This window comes from Dunckerocampus dactyliophorus, chromosome 9 (assembly GCF_027744805.1).
Source record: "Dunckerocampus dactyliophorus isolate RoL2022-P2 chromosome 9, RoL_Ddac_1.1, whole genome shotgun sequence".
NCBI lineage: Eukaryota > Metazoa > Chordata > Actinopteri > Syngnathiformes > Syngnathidae > Dunckerocampus > Dunckerocampus dactyliophorus.
Window position 1 is genome coordinate 7,172,286 of NC_072827.1, and position 18,064 is coordinate 7,190,349.

Sequence of the window (18,064 nt, forward strand, 5' to 3'; positions counted from 1 at the left end):
AAGCAGTAGCCCTTTACCGGAAATACCGAAAAACTGTCGCACGATGCACAAACTACACTGACGTCCCCACCGCGCCATCTTCATAAAAAAGCCTAGTGTGGAGGTTGAATGAAAGCCGTGGCTTTTTTTTTTGTTGAAAGAAACCTTTGCTGCATGGAGTGATATTCTTGCTTTTCAAGGTGGTACGAAGTTACGTTTTACACGCTTTGACCCTGTCCATTACGGGCATTGTGGAAACATAGAAGTTCGGGTGATCGGCGAGTGGCCGCGAATCCATCCATGTTGTCTGGCTAAGCAGGCTAATGCTAACATGCAGGCCTGAGGAGAACAGGCTGATATCGGCGGTGGTCATTGTGAAATCTAACGTTAGCCATTCGTATGAGTTTGTTGACCTGTATGTTTTCTAAACAGTTGACAATTTAGTCGCACGCGATACTTATACCAGCTCCATTACACTATACACGCTAAATAGGCTAACGTTAGTCAGTTGGAGGGGCACGACAACTTTACGTTAAGTACAGCTCCGAATGGGAGGTTGAATAATGGCTTTAAACACAAATCTCTAACATTCATTGCCCGCTTTTTGCACGTCTTGCCAATGTTTACGTCATTGCTTTGGTTTGCTTTCTTGCACGAATAGCAATACAGTATGTGGCCATTTCTACCTGGGTGACTGAGTTAAGTGTGTTTGCTCCATCAGGTCTTGTCAGTTTTTGTGATCATGGGGGTCAAGATTCAACGTTCTCGGTGCTTCCTTGACATCGGCATTGGAAATGTACTAGGTAAGAATGACATCCAGTGTAATGTATGCTTTTTTAAATTGCCACAATCAAATAGGCATGTGTTTGATTGCTATAAAATAATTATTCACGCATTGCAGTTGGCCGCATCGTTGTTGAACTGTTTTCGGACGTCTGCCCCAAAACATGTGAGAACTTCCGATGCCTTTGCACAGGTAAAATCAAGAAATTTTATTTTACAAGAACATTCCAGTAAAAAAAAGATATTATTCCCACTAAACATGCATAAAACTGTCTTTGCATCCAGGTGAGAAAGGCATCGGTAAAGGAACGCAGAAACCTCTCCATTACAAAGGATGTCTGTTCCATCGGATTGTGAAAGACTTCATGATTCAAGGAGGGGACTTCAGTGAAGGTGAGTCCTTTTTTTTCCATTAAGTCTTCCATTGTTCTAGACTATCAATACAAATAAAGTGAATCTTATGGCATAACTACAAATGTCATCTTATTTATTCTGCATATTTTAGGTAATGGAAGAGGAGGTGAATCCATCTATGGGGGCTTTTTTGAAGGTAAGGACACTGCTGGCTGTTGTTTAACAAGTCAGCATTATCTTCAAGATGGATGGACAAGCTTTTCCTTTTAACTTCCAGATGAAAGCTTTGCTGAAAAACACAACAAGGAGTATCTGCTGTCTATGGCGAACAGGGGAAAGGATACAAATGGATCACAGTTTTTCATGTAGGCATCCATCGGTTTTGGATCTCTTACTGAATTGATGTGTGAAATATGTATGTTTATTTTTTTAAATTTATAACTGATTCTTCTCAGAACAACAAAACCAACTCCTCATCTGGATGGGTAAGCGGTGTTGAGTTGTAATAGTCTGCACGATGCAAAATTCACAAAAGTGCTGTATTTAAATCCTGGTATGTTTTCTTTCTGTCAGCGTCCATGTGGTTTTTGGGCATGTGATTTCTGGTCAAGAGGTTGTACAAACCATGGAGAACCAGAAAACAGATCCTAATAGCAGACCGTATGCAGAAGTCAAGGTCTTGAACTGTGGTGAACTTGTCCCAAAATCAAAAGGTTTAATTGAATTTTTGTACCCCCCTCCCCACTGCTGCATTTAAGTTTTTAGTAACAAGCTGTTGTATTTTTCTAGCAAAGAAACACAACAAAAAGAAAGAGAGGGCCTCGTCAGGTTCCAGTGGTAGTTCCAGTGACTCTGACAGCACCTCGGAATCCTCCTCAGATTCGGAAGAATCTGACAAAGAGTCTAAGAAGCAAAAGAAGAAGGCCAAAAAGCAAAAGAAGAAACAGAAGAAGAAGGACAAGAAGAAGTATTTGACTTGTTCTATACCATTATTCAATTTCAATGTATACTAATCCCTCATTTATCACAGTTTATTGGTTCCAGACTCGACCGCGGTAAGTGGATTTCCATGAAGTAGGATTCAATATTGATAAACAGAATATTTTTGTAGTTAGAGCATAGAAAAGGTGTTTATGCCTTTTGGAAATATGGGTTTTAACTAGGGCTGTTAAAGTTAACGTATTAACAGAAGTTTCCTTTAACGGCACTATTTTAAATTATTTATTTATTTTTAGGACATGCGATTAACATACGCATGTTGTGTTCGACCCTCGGCCAACACCGGAGTATGAGGAAGCAGTAGCGACTGTGGAGCCACAAGCGGGAACAAATATTCAGCAGAAATGAAAAAAGAAAAGGGTATTTTGACCGGTAAATTTAGCTTCCAAGCCCTGGCAGATGGCAACAAGACCAAAGTTATATGTACAGTATATACTCAATGATTTGATTTATCACCTATTATGTTGCCTGCCTGAGAGAAGTGAGAAGTTACTAGAGCACGGACGTTATTTTTTAATTGTCATGTATACAGCCGTACCTTGGTATACAAGTGTCCCAACGAACAAGTCTTTTTTTCTTTCTTTTTTTGTAAGATACAAGCCGTATCTCAGCTGATTTTTTTACAATGAACTGTGAGCTAAAATTTGGGTTATGAGCTGCATAGCTGAAGACAGCTATTTGGGGGCTTGTGTCAATGTGACCATGGCTGAAGTCGAGAATGGATGTAACTAACATTAGCAGCGCACCCGCTAGTCACTGGGAAAGGTTTTCTACACATCACTAAAACATATTTAAACTATAGCGATCTAATTTCTTATTATTTTATAGGGGCAAAACTTATTTCTGTCTGCGATTAATTATGAGTGAACTTTGGACAAAATACGATTAATCACAATTAAATGTTTGAATTGATTAACAGCCCTAGGTTTAACATTAGAGCCCTGCAGATATGAAATAACACCCCAGTCACTTTTACACTCCTGTTATTCTTTGTTTACATTACGTTTCACAGGCTACAGTGTCTCTGCATGGACATGAGACAAACTAGTTAGCCTCTCCAATTTACAGTACTTGTTAAAAATGTAAGAAAGTCTTTCAAACGGAGTGGGGAAGGAGGACAAAGAAGCCAAAAACTTACCACTTCCACACAGAATGAGAGAACCTTTTTTTCCCCACTCGATCTCAGTCATGGCATTTTATGGCATCACATGTGAAAGGTAATGAAATCTAACGTCATGTCTCATAACATTACTGATGCCTAGAGACCACAATACTACATATAACCTGTCTTTCCATATGTTTTATTACTAATAATAGGCCATAGTCAACCACCAGACATTTATTAATAATTTTTTGAAAACCAGCTATATAGTGAGGGAGCGATATTCAAACAGTGATATAGCAAGGGACAACTGCATCGCAAAACATTCATAATTTCCTGGGCTCCATGTAAGTGTGCGCTGATTTCAAATGTTTATTTTAATGTACACATCCTTGTACATCTAACATGTCGTTATATTGTTGAACAGATGCGTTAGTACAGTGGTCCCCGGGCCGTGGGTCATTTGGCACTGGGCCGCACAGAAAGAAAAAATAATTTCCATTATTTCATTTTTTTTAAATGTTTTATTTTGCAAAGTGGCCGGATTCTCTCTGTTACACCCGTCTCACTTGACGCATGTCCATTGTGCGTGTGCTAACTTTCTCTCATATGCCGCACAGATAGACTACTACTGTATTTTTACCATTTTTCCTTCACCTCATATTTGGTGTCAAATGCTGATACTATGTGGGAATGCATAAAGGTAAGTTTTGATGACTTATCGAGTGCTAATGTACACATTTGTCTCAAGTTCATTCATGCTAGCACACTGCCTTTTACCACACACGTCAAACAGCGATGTATTAATCTCTCTGGAAAAACTTGGCTGGAACTTGAGCTGGTGGATGGTGGGTCGGCATTCATTTTGTGCTTTTAATTTGATGTTATTCATGTCTTTACACAATACATAATAAATAAGATAAATTTGATATTTGATCGCTGTAATGTACGAACACCCCCCACCCCCGGTCCCCGGGAGATTTGTGGGAACGCAAGCCGGTCCATGGGTCAAAAAAGGTTGGGGACCACTGCGTTAATACACATACACAATGATATATCATATGTTTATTCTGAGGTATTGTGTTTTTCCAGTCCAAAGCCTGAAATCGTTGAAGAGAAAGAACAAGAAGAGGTGGTCACATCTACCGTGCGTCCTGAAGAAATACCTCCAGTCCCTGAGAATCGATTCCTCATGAGGAGAAGCCCCCCGATCGTCGATAAGGAAAAAGAGCCCGAGAAGGACCAGCGCAATAGAGAAGAACGACCAAGAGACAGGTTGGTCTTTTCAACAAGTCAAACTAGGCAGTACTAGAGGAAATTTCTCACCAGTTATTATGAACTGTGCAATATTTTAGTTCAAAATGGTCTTACATTGAACTCTGTTCTCATTTGATTTACTTTGGGTTGCTATAGCCCCCATTCACACTGAGGTGCCGCTGAATTGGAAGCCAATCTATGCGGGCCTGAAATTGTCCACCTTTTTTGCAGGTTTCTTTTCTGAACTATGAAATAGAATGCAAAAAAAGTTAGGGCAGTACAATTTTTAGCGTCATTAACACATATGCATCATGTCGAGCCACATGTTATGATGGCAGACGAAGCCACAATATCGTCCCCACAGAGTCTGCCGCTCTTTTATAACTTTATTCTGACCCAAATACGTCAACAGCAGTGCAATTCCAACACCATACACCGTATGTACTGTATCTCCAACTCACAAACACATCTCTGGTCCTCCTCGGAACGACACTTCCTCTTTGTCAATAGACTACGGCGAGGTGCGTTCAGGTACACTCGGAACATCACAACAACATCTTTATTATGCGCGTTTGTATGGTCTAAATAAACACAATGACAAAGAAAAACAGTGTATATTGTATATCACTCAGTAACGTAACACTTACTGCGTAAGTACAATTTGCTGCATTTAAGTATGCACGGAAATCCCAGAAAATACATCTACACTCAAAACAGTGAATTCAAATGAAACAATTGCGTGGTGTCTTTGAACATGACCCCTCATGGCTTAGAATAAAACTGTTAAAGTGATTCAAATGTTCTGCGACTATTAAAGAGAGTGGTGTTTTACATTTTCAGATGTGTGGCATCTTTTAGCATGATTTAAATTTTCAGTTCATTGTGAGCTGTTAAAACATACAAATAGATCAAATTTGTGTCTGTCATTTATCTTTTTGTTCATAACATACAAAAAGGCATATTTCGCACACAGTTGCAAATGGTGATTAATCATGATTGATGAATTTGAAAATGTATGAATTTGATTTACATTTTTAATCATTTGACAGCCCAAGTTGAAAGCAATATTGGCTGTCTGGCAAGTTTTTATTAGGTTTGGGCGAGATGGACCTTAGCATACAGTATATCACAATATTTTGGGGCTGTATCGCGATATGACAATATATTCATATTTTGTATAAAAAGCTACAAACCTTCACCCATATAATGAAATTAAAAGTAAGCATACTTATATAGCACTGTGTAGAGAGTGTCCAAAGCAAGCCGGTCTATTCCAGGTGTTGAGGGCAGCTGCTTTCACAACATTAAATCCACTGTCAGCAGTTACACACACTTGTTTCTTCTTGTCTAAGTCCCATTCGTGGCGAAACTCCTTCAGCTCATTTGCAATGTTTTCACCCGTGTTCCTCCGGGAAAAAACTTGTCTGGAGACAGGACGACATCAAAGTCCAGTCGCTGGTTATGTAGTGGACCGTGAGGCTAATATATGGTTGATTTGCTTGGCTACTCCACGTGTCTGTACTACACATATCTGCTCTATCGAAAGCAAACCACTTCCGTATTACAGAGGTACTGCCCAGTTTCCTTGTCTTTCGTCTCCGCTTCTCCTCCGCCTTCAGCCATGCTAATTTTCTCTTGTTTGGTTGTTTTTGTTGTTTGCTCTGCTTTGTCCGACACCACTGGATGCGAGGCGCCAATGCGTCAATACAGTGCACCACGGCGTGTAGTTGCAGGAAAAACACGTTATCAACTCTGCTTTTTTTTTCCCTGTTTTGAAATGATTGTTTATACTGGAATTAGTCATTTTCTTATCATTGGAAGAATTTATACAGGTATTTAAAAATGATCGTCCAACCCCAGTTTTTATGCCAGACCAGGTGCAAACATAATTTCAGTGAAAGTTAGGGCAGTGTCCTGCTTTTGTGGGTTCTGTGTAAAAAGCAAAGGTGAGTGGCTATTTTATCAGGATCTCTAAATGAGGCTTAAATTAACATTTCTTAATCAACCCTGTAAGTGAAAACCCCACCTCCCCCTCTCTCCTCGCAGCTCTGGCATGAGAAACAACTCTCAGTCAACCTATAACAGAAGACTGGTCATGACACGATCTGGCAGGAAGATAAAAGGCAGGGGCCCCAGGGTGAGTGCAAATGTGAAAAACGTTTCATTCATTCTCCTGCTGTCCACCAGTACATATTATAAATCAATCTATGTTTCCACCTCTCCAGAGATACAGAACTCCTTCACGTTCTCGTTCAAGATCCAGGGATCGTTTTCGGCGTAGTGAAACTCCTCCCCACTGGCGTCTAGAGCTGCAGCGCCAGAGGATGAGAGCAGTCACAGGAGAGCGTTGGATTAAGGGAGACAGGTAAGAAAGGGTTTGTCGTTATCAGACTGCATGGCAAAAGGGCTAGAGTGGCTAATTGCTGGTTGTCTCCTTGTTAATCTCTATTATCGTCTTCTTAGTGTAAGTAGCGACAGCGTGATGCTTGCTCAAAACATTGCCATTAGCTTGACACCCATTGGATGTCCAGTTTTCTGATCCATGATGTCATGAATGCACCGTCAGACGCAGCTTCCGATTTGAATGAAATGATAACATGCTGGTATGTGGAACTTTTTTGGTGTAAATGAGACCGATAAACTCCGATATCTCAGATATTAGTCTGTCTAGTTTTACTCACAATGTCACATGGAAGTTATGTAATAAAAAAAAAATGCAAAGAGAACGTTGCTGCAGAGCTTAAAACTTTCTCCACAGAGACATCGAGACGCTGGTGGTTTTTATAAGAGTGTTTTTTATTGACCAACAGTATCAGCGTATTGTCGGCCGTAACATAAGTAGGGCCCTATGAAATCAGTTTTATTTTTTTCCCCGTTTAAATTTTTTAGAATTGAGTTTTTTACCTTTTCCACTTATTTTGCTGGAATAGAGTGTGTGCTATTTGGGTTGGTGAATAAAATGTCCATGAATGAAATGCAAAAAACCCTTACATTTATTGATGCATTACAGATTTGGCCCACTTTTGTCCAGTAACTGAGAAATGGATGTAGCTTGGCTAACTTTTCTAATGGGATGTCAATGTCGGCACATATTGCTACAAAATCTTCAACAAACTGTAATGGCCGTGGTTGTGAAGAAGGAAGATAGTCACATCTGTAATTACAATCACGTTATTCATGTAACATATTTTTATGGCACCCTTATTTTCTTTACACAATTAGACAAAGGTGACAAAGAGCGCTCTTACTTTGAAGTGTTGATGTGTTGAGAATGGCGGTTGATACGAGTTGGGTACAAGAATAAACGTGCCTCATCTTTTTTCACTCAGAACCTGCACATCATCAATGGGCATTGTAAAATACATTAAAGTGGTAAAACACAACACGGTGAAAATATACTCATCCAACCTGAGGCACACACACACACACACACACACACACACACACAGAGCTGCATTTAGCTGTGCTGAACTCAGCTAACCCCACTAGCTTCCATTCACGCTCTGTAACAGGAGATTCCAAAGGTTTTTTGCCGCCGTTTCAACGTGTTAAGTAGTGTTTGTGATGAGATTCCACCACGATTGGACATGTCTGCATGGTGGTGTTGCATTTTCTTCTTTTGGCGGGTGGTGGGAGTCGAGTGGCAACCAGCTTTGAGGCGCATTACCGTACCTACCGTGTTGGAGTATGGGCCAGGGTTACAAACGTGATACGGCAACCGGATCGTCCGGATCTCGTGGTGGAAGACGATATTATCTCTGGACGTCCCTAGCACAGAGCGAACCCTCCTCCTGCCAGTTTGGAGGTGGGAGATGAGGAAAACAGACACACACGCACATTGCAATATATTGAGGCCGGGAAAATTATCCTGTTCATTTTCATTTATTGTGTGATTAGTTAATTCATTATCGTCCCAGGCCTAGTGCCCACGGGAAATCTTGTCATGTTTTAATCTTGCAAGAGCTTGTTACACCCCTGATAATATGCTAGTTCTGCCTTTACAAAGAGAGTAATGCTCAAGTTTTCACTGACACAGTCAGGGCAGTTATTTTATTCAGTATTAACATTCCATTGTGGCAGTTTGCAATGTGTGATAACTTTTTTTTTTTTTTAAAGACCTGCTTACCTACATGAATTCCAAAAAATCCTAAATGTCTCTCAAGAAACCAAATTGAACCTTGCCAAGATGCCTCAATAAATGTGTTACTTGTGATGATCACATCCCTTTCTTTTCCAGAGGTGACATGAGTGAGGACAAGGACGAGGCTGCTAACTCTCAGAGGAGAGAACGACAGACCTCTGTGACCAAGCAGGAACACGGAGATGAGGGTAAAAAGGACAAGAAAGCTCGATCTCGGAGATCTAAAAGCAAGGACGACTCTGCAGAAAAGGGTGAGAAGCAAAGCAAGCAGAAGGACAAGAAAAGGGCCAAATCTAAAAGCCGCAGTAAAAGCAGAGACAAAAGTAGGAGGTCAAAAAGCAAAGAAAAGAGTCACAAGCATAGAAGTAGTGACAAGAAAGATCGCTCAAGGAGTAAAGACCGAAGTGCGAATAGGAAAGAAAAGGAGTCTGAATCTGACCCCTGCAAAGAAAAAAACAAGGAGAAGGAGTCTAATGAGAAGCAGAAAGCAGATTCAAAAACAAGCAACGGCGAGAAAACAAGGACCAAGTCACAAAGCAAAGAGCGAAATTCTAAGGACGGGCGCAGATCAAGAAGCAGAAACCGAGAGAAGGGCAGACGCGCTGGCTCCAAGGAGAAAGAGGAAAAACGAGACAAAGACCGAGAGCGGGGCAGGGAACGCAGCAGGAGCCCACACAGGCGCCACGACGACAACAAGGAAGATAAAAGGCGGAGAACACGGAGTCGGGAGCGTGGGAAAAGTCCCGACAGAAGCAAGAGATCGAGCAGGCGTTCCAGAAGCAAGAGCAGTAGGAGAGGACGCAGCAAAGATCACGCCACGCCTCGTAAGGACAGCCAGAGGAGACGACGAAGCAGCAGCAGCAGCAGCAGCTCTGATAGAGATGATAGACGCAAGCGCCGCAAGAGCCCAGATTCCAAGCGCAGAAGATCCAAAAGCACCTCCAAAGACAGAAAAAGAGTGGACACGAAAGGCAAGAACGACAGCAAGAGGAATCACTCGAGCTCCAGTTCCAGCTCCGACAGCGACTGAGACCAGTCTTTACTCGATGCTCATCCAGCATGCAGCTCTATCTTTCAGCCTGCTTTCTGACATTCCTCACAGTCCATCCACAATATTTGCCAACTTCAAGATCCTAAACATTAAAGGAGAGGCTGCACCAGATGAATGCCATGCTGGAAAATCCATTAGGAACAATAGACCAGAGTCGTTTGAGCTTTTGGAAAGAATAAAACCCCATCTAATACAAAAAAACTGTAGAGTAACGCTGAGCCCCTCCTTGGAGAGCTTGAAATGTAGAGCTTTAGCTTGGGTGCAGCACTGAGCCGAGACAACTAGTGGACTGATGGTGCAGCTGAAGCTGCCCTATAGAGGACTGAAACCCAGGGCCCCTATATGGTAAGAATTATAAAGCTGTGTTTAAAAAAAAAAAAAAAATGCGACTACAGTTGGATTTTCGTTATTTTGGATTCTTTGGTACAGCCGGTTCAAGATCTTTTTATACTGATGTTTGATTTCTGTTATTTCACATCATCTTCGGGTGGCAAATATGATTTTTATGATATGAGAATTGATAAAAATGCCTTGCACAGTTATTTCTGATCTAGATATATCAGTCTCTTGTCATCTTCGTCCACTGAGTGATGCCTCTTGTTTGTTTTGAAATAGAGGAAAGTGTAACGCCAGAAGTACAACATAAAAATGTTGTTTATTGTGCAAGATGTTCCCCCTCCTGTAGAAAGAAATTAAAAATATCCAAATAACATTTTAGAATATTGTTCTGCAGCAATTATTAGCACAATTACAGTTCACACACGGGAATGCTCCAAAGAACACATGCCCATTACTGTAGGTCCATCATCTTCCACTTGTCCGGCTTGTGTTGACTAACAACGAAGTGGAATTACTTCTCTGAGTCACTTTCTTTCTTTGGACATGGAACGTCACTTCACTTAACCGTGTCCACCTGAAAACATCCTCGTGTGGACAGGCCCTAAGTAGACATCCTCGTGTGGACAGGCCCTAAGTAAACATCCTCGTGTGGACAGGCCCTAAGTCGCATCTTTTGAAATGTTAGCTTCGTTCAGTTCTCCTTAAGTCAGTTTTTGCTTCCAGCCTGGAGAGGCCATCGGGATGTCCCATGTCACCACATAAACCCAAGCCTCTTCTTTGCCTCTTCAATATCTACAACCTCATGAATCTCCTTGATACCCCGCGTGGTGGCTGAGATGTATTTCGGCATTTCAGCGCCACTCGTGTCTTGAACAAGGTAGCGAGGTCTCGCTCCGGGAAAACTGGGACCGCATGCGACCCCCTCCCTCACGGCCTTGTAAAGTGGAAGGACGCTGCGCTGAGCGGCGGCTGCTGCTTGGACCACCTCCAAGGAGTACTTCTCAAAAGCTTTCTCCTCTTCAGCAAGGAGCTCGAGGTTCTTTGCTTCAAACCCGTGTTCTGCTCTCCTCACTTGTTGCCGCCTGGCCTGTTTCTCCACCTGCATTGGAAAGCCAGCAGTTCACTTAGTCCTTTACAAGCACAACTACTTACTTTTCATGTCCTTTTTTTCTATAAGAGACATCAGCCAGAGGAGCAATGACAATTGTATTCATTATTTACCATCTGGCATGCATTGAAACCTTGTAACTTCTGAAGCTCCTGTCTGGTGTTCTGCGCCTTTAGTTTCTGTTCCTCTGAGAATATCCTGTCAGCTTCTTTCTTTGCCTGCAGCGCTGCTCTTTCCTTCTCCTTTCTCATGGAGTCATCGCTTTCCTTTTCCTGGACCTGTGGAAATGAAACTTGTGTGAAGTAGAAACCTTGTGTTTTTTCCCAAACGCCGGTCTTACCATGTGTTCCCGATGTGCTGTGATTGACTTCATCATCGCCGCCCTCCGCTCCTCCTCCTCCCACTGTTGCTGCATCCTCTTTGCATCCTGCTCTGCCACAGCCTTGGCCAGCCGCTGCTCCTGCTGCTCCGTCTGCTCCTGCTGAGCCATTGCTAGTTTGTCCATGATCTTCTCTCTGCGATTCTGGACCTCTCTGAGCAAACGACAACAAGAACTAATCATTTAGTACTATGACATGAGTCGAGGGGTGTCCTAAGTATGGCACGGGGGCCTTTTGCAGCCCATGGCACATTCAAAAAATATAATTTCACAAAAAAAACGAAACTTTAAAAAAAAAAACTGTGAAAATGGAAAAATCAGCATTAATTTTATGGGAATAAAGTCAAAAATACCAAGTGGGGAAAAAAGTTGTAATTTTACAAGTATACAGTAATGTAATTTTAGTAGCATCAAGTTGAAATCTTAAAGGGATAGTTGGTATTTTTTGACATGAAGTTGTATGACATCCCCATCAGCAATGTAGTGCATCTACAGTGACTTGGTCACGTAAACAGAGTTCTTGTCGGATTTCGGTGCTGAGGAACGCAGTTCGGGTTAGTTGGTGGGGCCACTTCAATAAAGAGTTTGGCTTCCCAAAGCAATATGCGTTCAAAAGAGTTTGCATCACAAAAATGCCTCCTCGAGAAAAAAAATCAGACCTCACAATCGTTACTTTCGTTCCCGTCCTATCACTGCGCGTCCATTGTTGTGTATGTGTTCCATAGCAGCTGAAGACCGCTGCGTTGCATGTAAACAATGTGGAACATCTGCACAACAATGGATGCGCAGTGATACAACAGGAGACAAAGTAACGGCAAGCGATTTGTGAGGTCAGACTTTTTTCGAGGAGGCATTTTTGTGATGCAAATGTTATTACTCATGTGAACGCATATTGTTTTGCGAGGCCAAACTCGTTACTTAAGTGGCCCCACAACTAACCGGAACTGCTTTCCTCATCACCGAAATCCAACAAGAACTGGACTCACAGGGCCAAGTGGGGGGGAAGTGACTGATGCGCACAGCACTGCTGATGGGGATACAACTTGACGTCAAGAAACTCTCCATTTAAAGAGAAACTTAACTTTTTTAAAGTCGGAATATTATGAGAGACAAAACAGTTGTTACAAGTTGTAATTTTGGGGAAATTAGGTTGCAGAAAAAGTTCTAATGTTATGAGAGTAAAGTCATAATTTAAATGTTTTTTTTTATCTACAGAAATGAGTGGAAAAAACTCATTTGAGAATAAAGACAAAATATTAAGACAAAGACGGATTCTTAATTTTACAAAACTAACGTCATTTTAGTAGGATAAAGTTTAAATCAAGAGAAAAGATGTTACTTTTTTAAAGTCGTAATATGAGAGACAAACAAAGCTGAGTAAAGTTGGAATTTTTGGAAAATTAGGTTGCAGAAAAAGTTGTGTTACAAGAATAAACTCACAATATGGGAATGAAGTCATAATTATGACAAAGTTTACAAGAGAAAAAATTGTATTCTAACAAGTAAATTTTTTGCAATTTTAAGAGCATAAACTCATATGAGGAAAAATAATGTAATATTAGTTGCATAGGGTTGAAATTTTAAAGAAAAAATACATGACGTGAATGAAACAAAATGAAGTAATTTTTGGAAAATTAGGTTAGGGGAAAAAAATCCTAATGTTACGTGAAGAAAATGTATGAAGATTAATGAAATTTGAAATGTTTGGGGGGGGGGATAAAAACAGCACACCAAAGTTCATACAAAAAATGCAGTTTTGAAATGTATTTAACTTTCCTTTCCCTTTCGTTTTTCACTGTGGCCCTTGCTGGAAAAATGTGTGGACACCCCTGCTCTCGTCCCACTTGTGCTGCTGCTGCACAAGTGCTGACTAGAACCAGGAGATGATGTCGCCTAGATTTCACTGCGTTTTTAAAAATCATGATTGCCTACAAAGCACCAATGGTCGGTCACCTTTGTAGCTCACAACAAGCGCTAGTACCTTACTAGAATATTTCCATAGTGGTGGACAGACCACCTATCTGAGACCCCATTATGTACTTGTAGGCTTTTGGAGGGTCTGCTGCTGCTTACTTGAGCAACTCCTGTTCTTTGTCCCTTCTCAACTTCACCATTTTCTCCTTTGCAGACAGGAAAAGCTTTCTTTGGGCTTCCTCCGCCTCCTGTTGTTCCGTATCAGCCGCCTTTGAGATGTCTCTTTGAGCAAGATGCTCCTGGAAATGTACATCTGCAGGTTATAAACGGACAAAATGATTGGTTGCTGATGTGTTAGTCGGCCCAGCTACCAGCTGAGCTTGCATGAATTCGCTCTTCTGCTTGGCTTGCGTCTCCTCCTCCAGCTTGAGCTCCCACTGATGGAGCTCTTGAAGGCGTTGGATCTCCTCGCCGTCCTTCTTGGTCTGGAGCTTCTGTTGTTCTCTTGCGAGCTGATTTTCCTCTATCCTGCAAGACAGCGGTTGGATATCGTTGAATCCATTTCCAGTCCTGCTCAGGGCTGTGTATGAAAACCTACTGCTTCTTCAGGTCCTCTGCAACAGCCTGTCTTTCCAGTCTTTTCTCTTGTTTTCTCTCCTGCTCTCTTTTCAAAGCCTCATCCTCTCTGGCCTTCATCATCTCCACATATTCTTTGTCAAGCTCTTTGGAGGCACTCTTTCTTCTTTGCTTCAGCTCCATTTGGGCCTCCCTTTCCTTCAGAACCTCTGTTAGCAAGAGTGCACGCTGCAAACAGAATAGAGGATGGAATCCATCATTACCCTAAAACAGTGGTTCTCAACTGGTGGGTCACGACCCAGGAGTGGGGCGCAGCTGCATCATGGGTGGGTCGCAGACAGCTAGTCAAAGAGGACATCAAAATATGTACAGTACTTTGAAGTCAAGTTGGGCAATATTTTAGTTATCTTCCTCCATGATATACTGTATGTACATCGCAGTTATGAGTGAAATATGTGATATGTGAAAACTGACACTTTCTTTCTGCTACACAATGTCAGTAAATGTTGGAATTCATCTTTCCCTCGATTAACCGAAACTCCCCAGTGCCGGCGCACTCATGCAGCCCCAGGCCGTGACATTACCACCACCATGCTTGACCCGTCAAGACACCATGACCTTGGTAGTCACTTGCGTTGCAAGGTATTTACGCAATGATGACTTGACTCATTGTCAGAGGGCAGTAAATCTATACAGCTATACACTGACTACTTTAAAGGAGATGCAACTTCCATTGCTATAGCATTGAGAAGATGGATACATGCTAATAAAATGGTTGCTGAAATTGTGAGGAGAGAGTTTTTAATCTGTCACTTTTTTGTGGTAATGTTGGCAAATTTGTGCGGTATGTGGGAGTTGTGTAGTGCACGGGTGTCAAACTCACTGACAGTTAGTGGCCCTCTAAGGGTCAGCATAACTGCCATGTGGCCCACGGTGAAAACCCGTTTGAAGGCCCTGGTGTAGTGATATTAAGCATTTTTGATGCCTTTCTTGTTTCTCAGCAAAGTTTCAGCATTCCAGTACGTAATTTGCGAGGTCATCACAGGTCCACGTTGAACAGTAACTGGCCAAGAAGAAACGTGTCCTACTCACGTGTAGTCCTTTGACGCGCTCTGTTTGATAGTACAGCTGCCGCTTTGCCTTCTCGATGGCCTCTTTGCGCTGTTCCTCTCGGTATTTGGCCTCTTCCATGTCGATCCGGTTCCTTTTGTCCTCCTCCATCTGGTCCCGGATCTTCTTCGCCTCCAGCTTCTTCTGTCTTTGACACTTGAAATAAACACAAAGGTGTTGACTGGATTGATTGTTTGGGAGCTTTGCAAGCTTCGTATGCTTATTACAGCGAGGGTGTTGGGCCACAGCTTGGCCATCTCTTTGGACTTCTGTTGGAGAAGTTCTCTCTGCCTCATGGCCTCCATCATGCTCTCCTTCTCCTTGTCCACACCCTTGATTTTGCCCTGGATCCTCAGCCAGTCTGCCTTGGATAAGATGGTGACCTGATGGAGATCTGGAGGCTGGATGGTGCCACTGCTGTCCTCTGCTGGAGAGACTTCAGATAAAGGTGTTATTGATTTGGTAACAACATCCATGTCTTTATTATTTGTAATCACACATGTCCTACAATGCTTATCCATTATCAACAATGCACACATCAGTATTTGCACTAATTAGTCATCCCTCGTTTATGGCGGTTAATTGGTTCCAGTCCTGACCATACTAAGTGGATTTCCACATAGTAGGATTCCTTATGTAAAAACTGAATATTTTTGTAAGAGCGTAGAAAACCTGTTTACCACCTTCTAAATTTGCTTTCTAACATTAATAGAGCCATTTAGACATGAAATAACACCCCAATAGTCACCTTTACACTCCTTTCACCCAGTATAGTAGCCATAAAAGACAGAAAATAAGACATTAAAGGCCTACATAAGATAGTATAGACTCACCTATGGCAGCATTGGGGGAGTTACACGGAGTACTTCGTGCAGAGGGTATTGTCTCATCCGTGTAACATCACTGACACCTAGTGACCAGTGTTGAATGCTACATATCAAAAATATAGGAGGCGTGTCCCATTTTGCTGCTTCTATATCTTTAGAAAGTACAGAAAAACGTGTGTTCATGTCTCACATATGGCTTGTGGATGATGGACAAAATTAAAAAAAAAAAAACTCCACTTTTCCTTTCATACAAGTACTGAAAGTCTGTTAATTCATATAGTCCTGTATATTGAAGGAAATTCAACACATACCGGCCTGCATTTCTGAAAGCTCACAGGAGATAACTTCAATTGTAAAGCTTGTGGAAAAACAACACCAACTCTCACCACTCATACTGGATCCTCTCCGTCGGCCATGTTGAACCACTGACGCCATTTTTGGTGTTTCCCAGCTGGAGCAGTTTAGTAGCTTTGCTGCTATTACGACATAAAATTGTTAATACTTCCAGTGTAGAGCTTTTGCCTATTTTTTTCCACCAGCACCTCAGGCGAAGCCAGTTGTTGCCTTGTAGCCAAGCAACCGATCAGACGCCTTCCCGCTCATCGACACAAGGCGGTGCTGTTTCCAACCATTCAATCTTGTCACAAATGTGCGAAGAATACTCCCGTCAAGTTATATCGAACAATTATTGTGATCCGTAGTGCTGTAAAAGTGCACTGTACAATACTGTGGGGTGTTTCTTATACTGTATTTTTCTCCCTCGTGTAATTAAATAAGCCAAGTCAATATGGCATGCATCAATCAATATCTGTATTCATCAACACCGCCCTGACAGACAAATGTGTGTGTGTAAACAGTGTTTGTCTGAGTTCTGTCTATTGCAGCTAAACGGCTCAGACCAGTTTGCATGTACGCGTCAGCTCCAATCGAAGGTGATTGTTGCTGGATAGGCGGGGTTTGCTCTCAATAAAAGGGGCCGTCTTACGTGACGTACAACTTATGGTTGGCCGATACTGCAAATACAAATTTTGATGTCTGTACGATACCAAGTACAGCGCTAGGGTTGACGCTGCCAATACCTTTGGACTTGAAATTGAAATTTGTTGAAAACTTGAGTTTGTAACAATATCATTGTTATAAAAGGTATATAATAATGGCAAAATAAAAAATACAATACTAATAAAAACGTAATAATTATAATCAGAATAAAATGCAGGGTATTTTAGATTTTAGGAAAAAATATTCAACAAATTTATTTGTCAACAATTCAACTTGTACAAAAAAAACAATACAATGTAGCTATTAATAAATAGTAGCGATGCATGATTTTTTAAACCAATTAGGATTTGACCAACTGTACCTGTTGATTTGTCCATCAATATGACATTGCTACATAATTACAAGGAAATAGATAATTTTACAGACACAATGTTCAGTTTGAGTCTATATCCTAAAATGATTAGACCAAGCAGAATAACAGACCACTGTGCCACCCTTACCCATAATATATTCACCAATGACTTTGATAATAACACAACTAGTGGCCTGTTAATCAGTGACATCAGTGATCATCTTCCAGTGTTCACTATTTAGAATGAACATTATAAGAAAAGACAGGTGGAGGCAAAAAGGACTTTTCAAAGACTGCGTACAAAGAACAGCATCCGTGCTTTTAGGAATGGTCTAGAAGAACAAAGTTGGGAGAGGGTCTACAGTGCAAAACATGTGGAGGAAGCATATGACAGCTTCCTTGGTACTTTTATGGAGCTCTACGATAAGAACTGTCCCTGGCAAGAAAAGCCCAAGAAGCAAAAGAGAAACAACCAGCCATGGATGACAAAAGGACTAAAAAACGCCTGTAAGAAGAAGAAGACATTATACAGGACATTTATCATTCAACAGACTAAAGAAGCAGAACAAAAGTATAAGACTTACAAAAATAAGCTGACAACTATCTTGAGAGCATGTAAGAGGGAATATTAGAGTCATGTACTTGATAAGAACAAAAATAACATGAGAGCAACTTGGGGCGTCTCAAGTAGTGTTATAAAGAACAACGTTAAGAAAGCAGACTACCCCCACTATTTCATGGTTGGAAACACTAACAGGAATGACATGAAGGAGGTAGTTGAAATGTTCAACAAT

The 18,064-nt window shown here is 41.4% G+C and overlaps 2 protein-coding genes across 3 annotated transcripts; one reads left to right on the forward strand and one right to left on the reverse strand.

Moving 5' to 3' along the window:
- Window positions 1-38: 38 nt before the first annotated feature.
- ppig (peptidylprolyl isomerase G (cyclophilin G)) lies at window positions 39-9,847 on the forward strand. Of its 2 annotated transcripts, none has more exons than XM_054787667.1 (13): window positions 39-182; window positions 701-782; window positions 881-955; window positions 1,048-1,155; window positions 1,268-1,312; window positions 1,394-1,481; window positions 1,572-1,601; window positions 1,690-1,829; window positions 1,906-2,083; window positions 4,310-4,492; window positions 6,521-6,611; window positions 6,700-6,839; window positions 8,712-9,847. In XM_054787667.1, exons 2-13 carry the CDS (start codon window positions 722-724, stop codon window positions 9,643-9,645), a joined length of 2,073 nt encoding a protein of 690 aa, XP_054643642.1. In that variant the 5' UTR covers window positions 39-182; window positions 701-721; the 3' UTR covers window positions 9,646-9,847. The 2 variants fall into 2 exon arrangements, with proteins under 2 accessions (XP_054643642.1, XP_054643641.1); XM_054787666.1 differs by having other exon boundaries at window positions 39-179.
- A 369-nt stretch (window positions 9,848-10,216) lies between these two features.
- Window positions 10,217-16,845, reverse strand: cfap210 (cilia and flagella associated protein 210). Its single transcript, XM_054787668.1, has 9 exons — window positions 16,306-16,845; window positions 15,320-15,528; window positions 15,075-15,248; window positions 14,005-14,210; window positions 13,778-13,934; window positions 13,566-13,705; window positions 11,454-11,646; window positions 11,227-11,391; window positions 10,217-11,104 (listed from the first exon to the last, which is right to left on the reverse strand). Exons 1-9 carry the CDS (start codon window positions 16,352-16,354, stop codon window positions 10,757-10,759), a joined length of 1,641 nt encoding a protein of 546 aa, XP_054643643.1. The 5' UTR covers window positions 16,355-16,845; the 3' UTR covers window positions 10,217-10,756.
- Window positions 16,846-18,064: the final 1,219 nt, after the last annotated feature.

Excerpts from the sequence above, each read along its gene's own strand:
- ppig (XM_054787667.1), top strand. The coding sequence starts at position 722 with ATGGGGGTCAAGATTCAACGTTCTCGGTGCTTCCTTGACATCGGCATT. Across the intron at positions 2,084-4,309 it reads AAGAAGAAGGACAAGAAGAA|TCCAAAGCCTGAAATCGTTG; the intron begins GTATTTGACTTG and ends GTGTTTTTCCAG. Across the intron at positions 4,493-6,520 it reads GAAGAACGACCAAGAGACAG|CTCTGGCATGAGAAACAACT; the intron begins GTTGGTCTTTTC and ends CTCTCCTCGCAG.
- cfap210 (XM_054787668.1), bottom strand. The coding sequence starts at position 16,354 with ATGGCGTCAGTGGTTCAACATGGCCGACGGAGAGGATCCAGTATGAGT. Across the intron at positions 15,529-16,305 it reads GAGAGGATCCAGTATGAGTG|TCTCTCCAGCAGAGGACAGC; the intron begins GTGAGAGTTGGT and ends CTTTATCTGAAG. Across the intron at positions 11,392-11,453 it reads CAGCACATCGGGAACACATG|GTCCAGGAAAAGGAAAGCGA; the intron begins GTAAGACCGGCG and ends TCATTTCCACAG.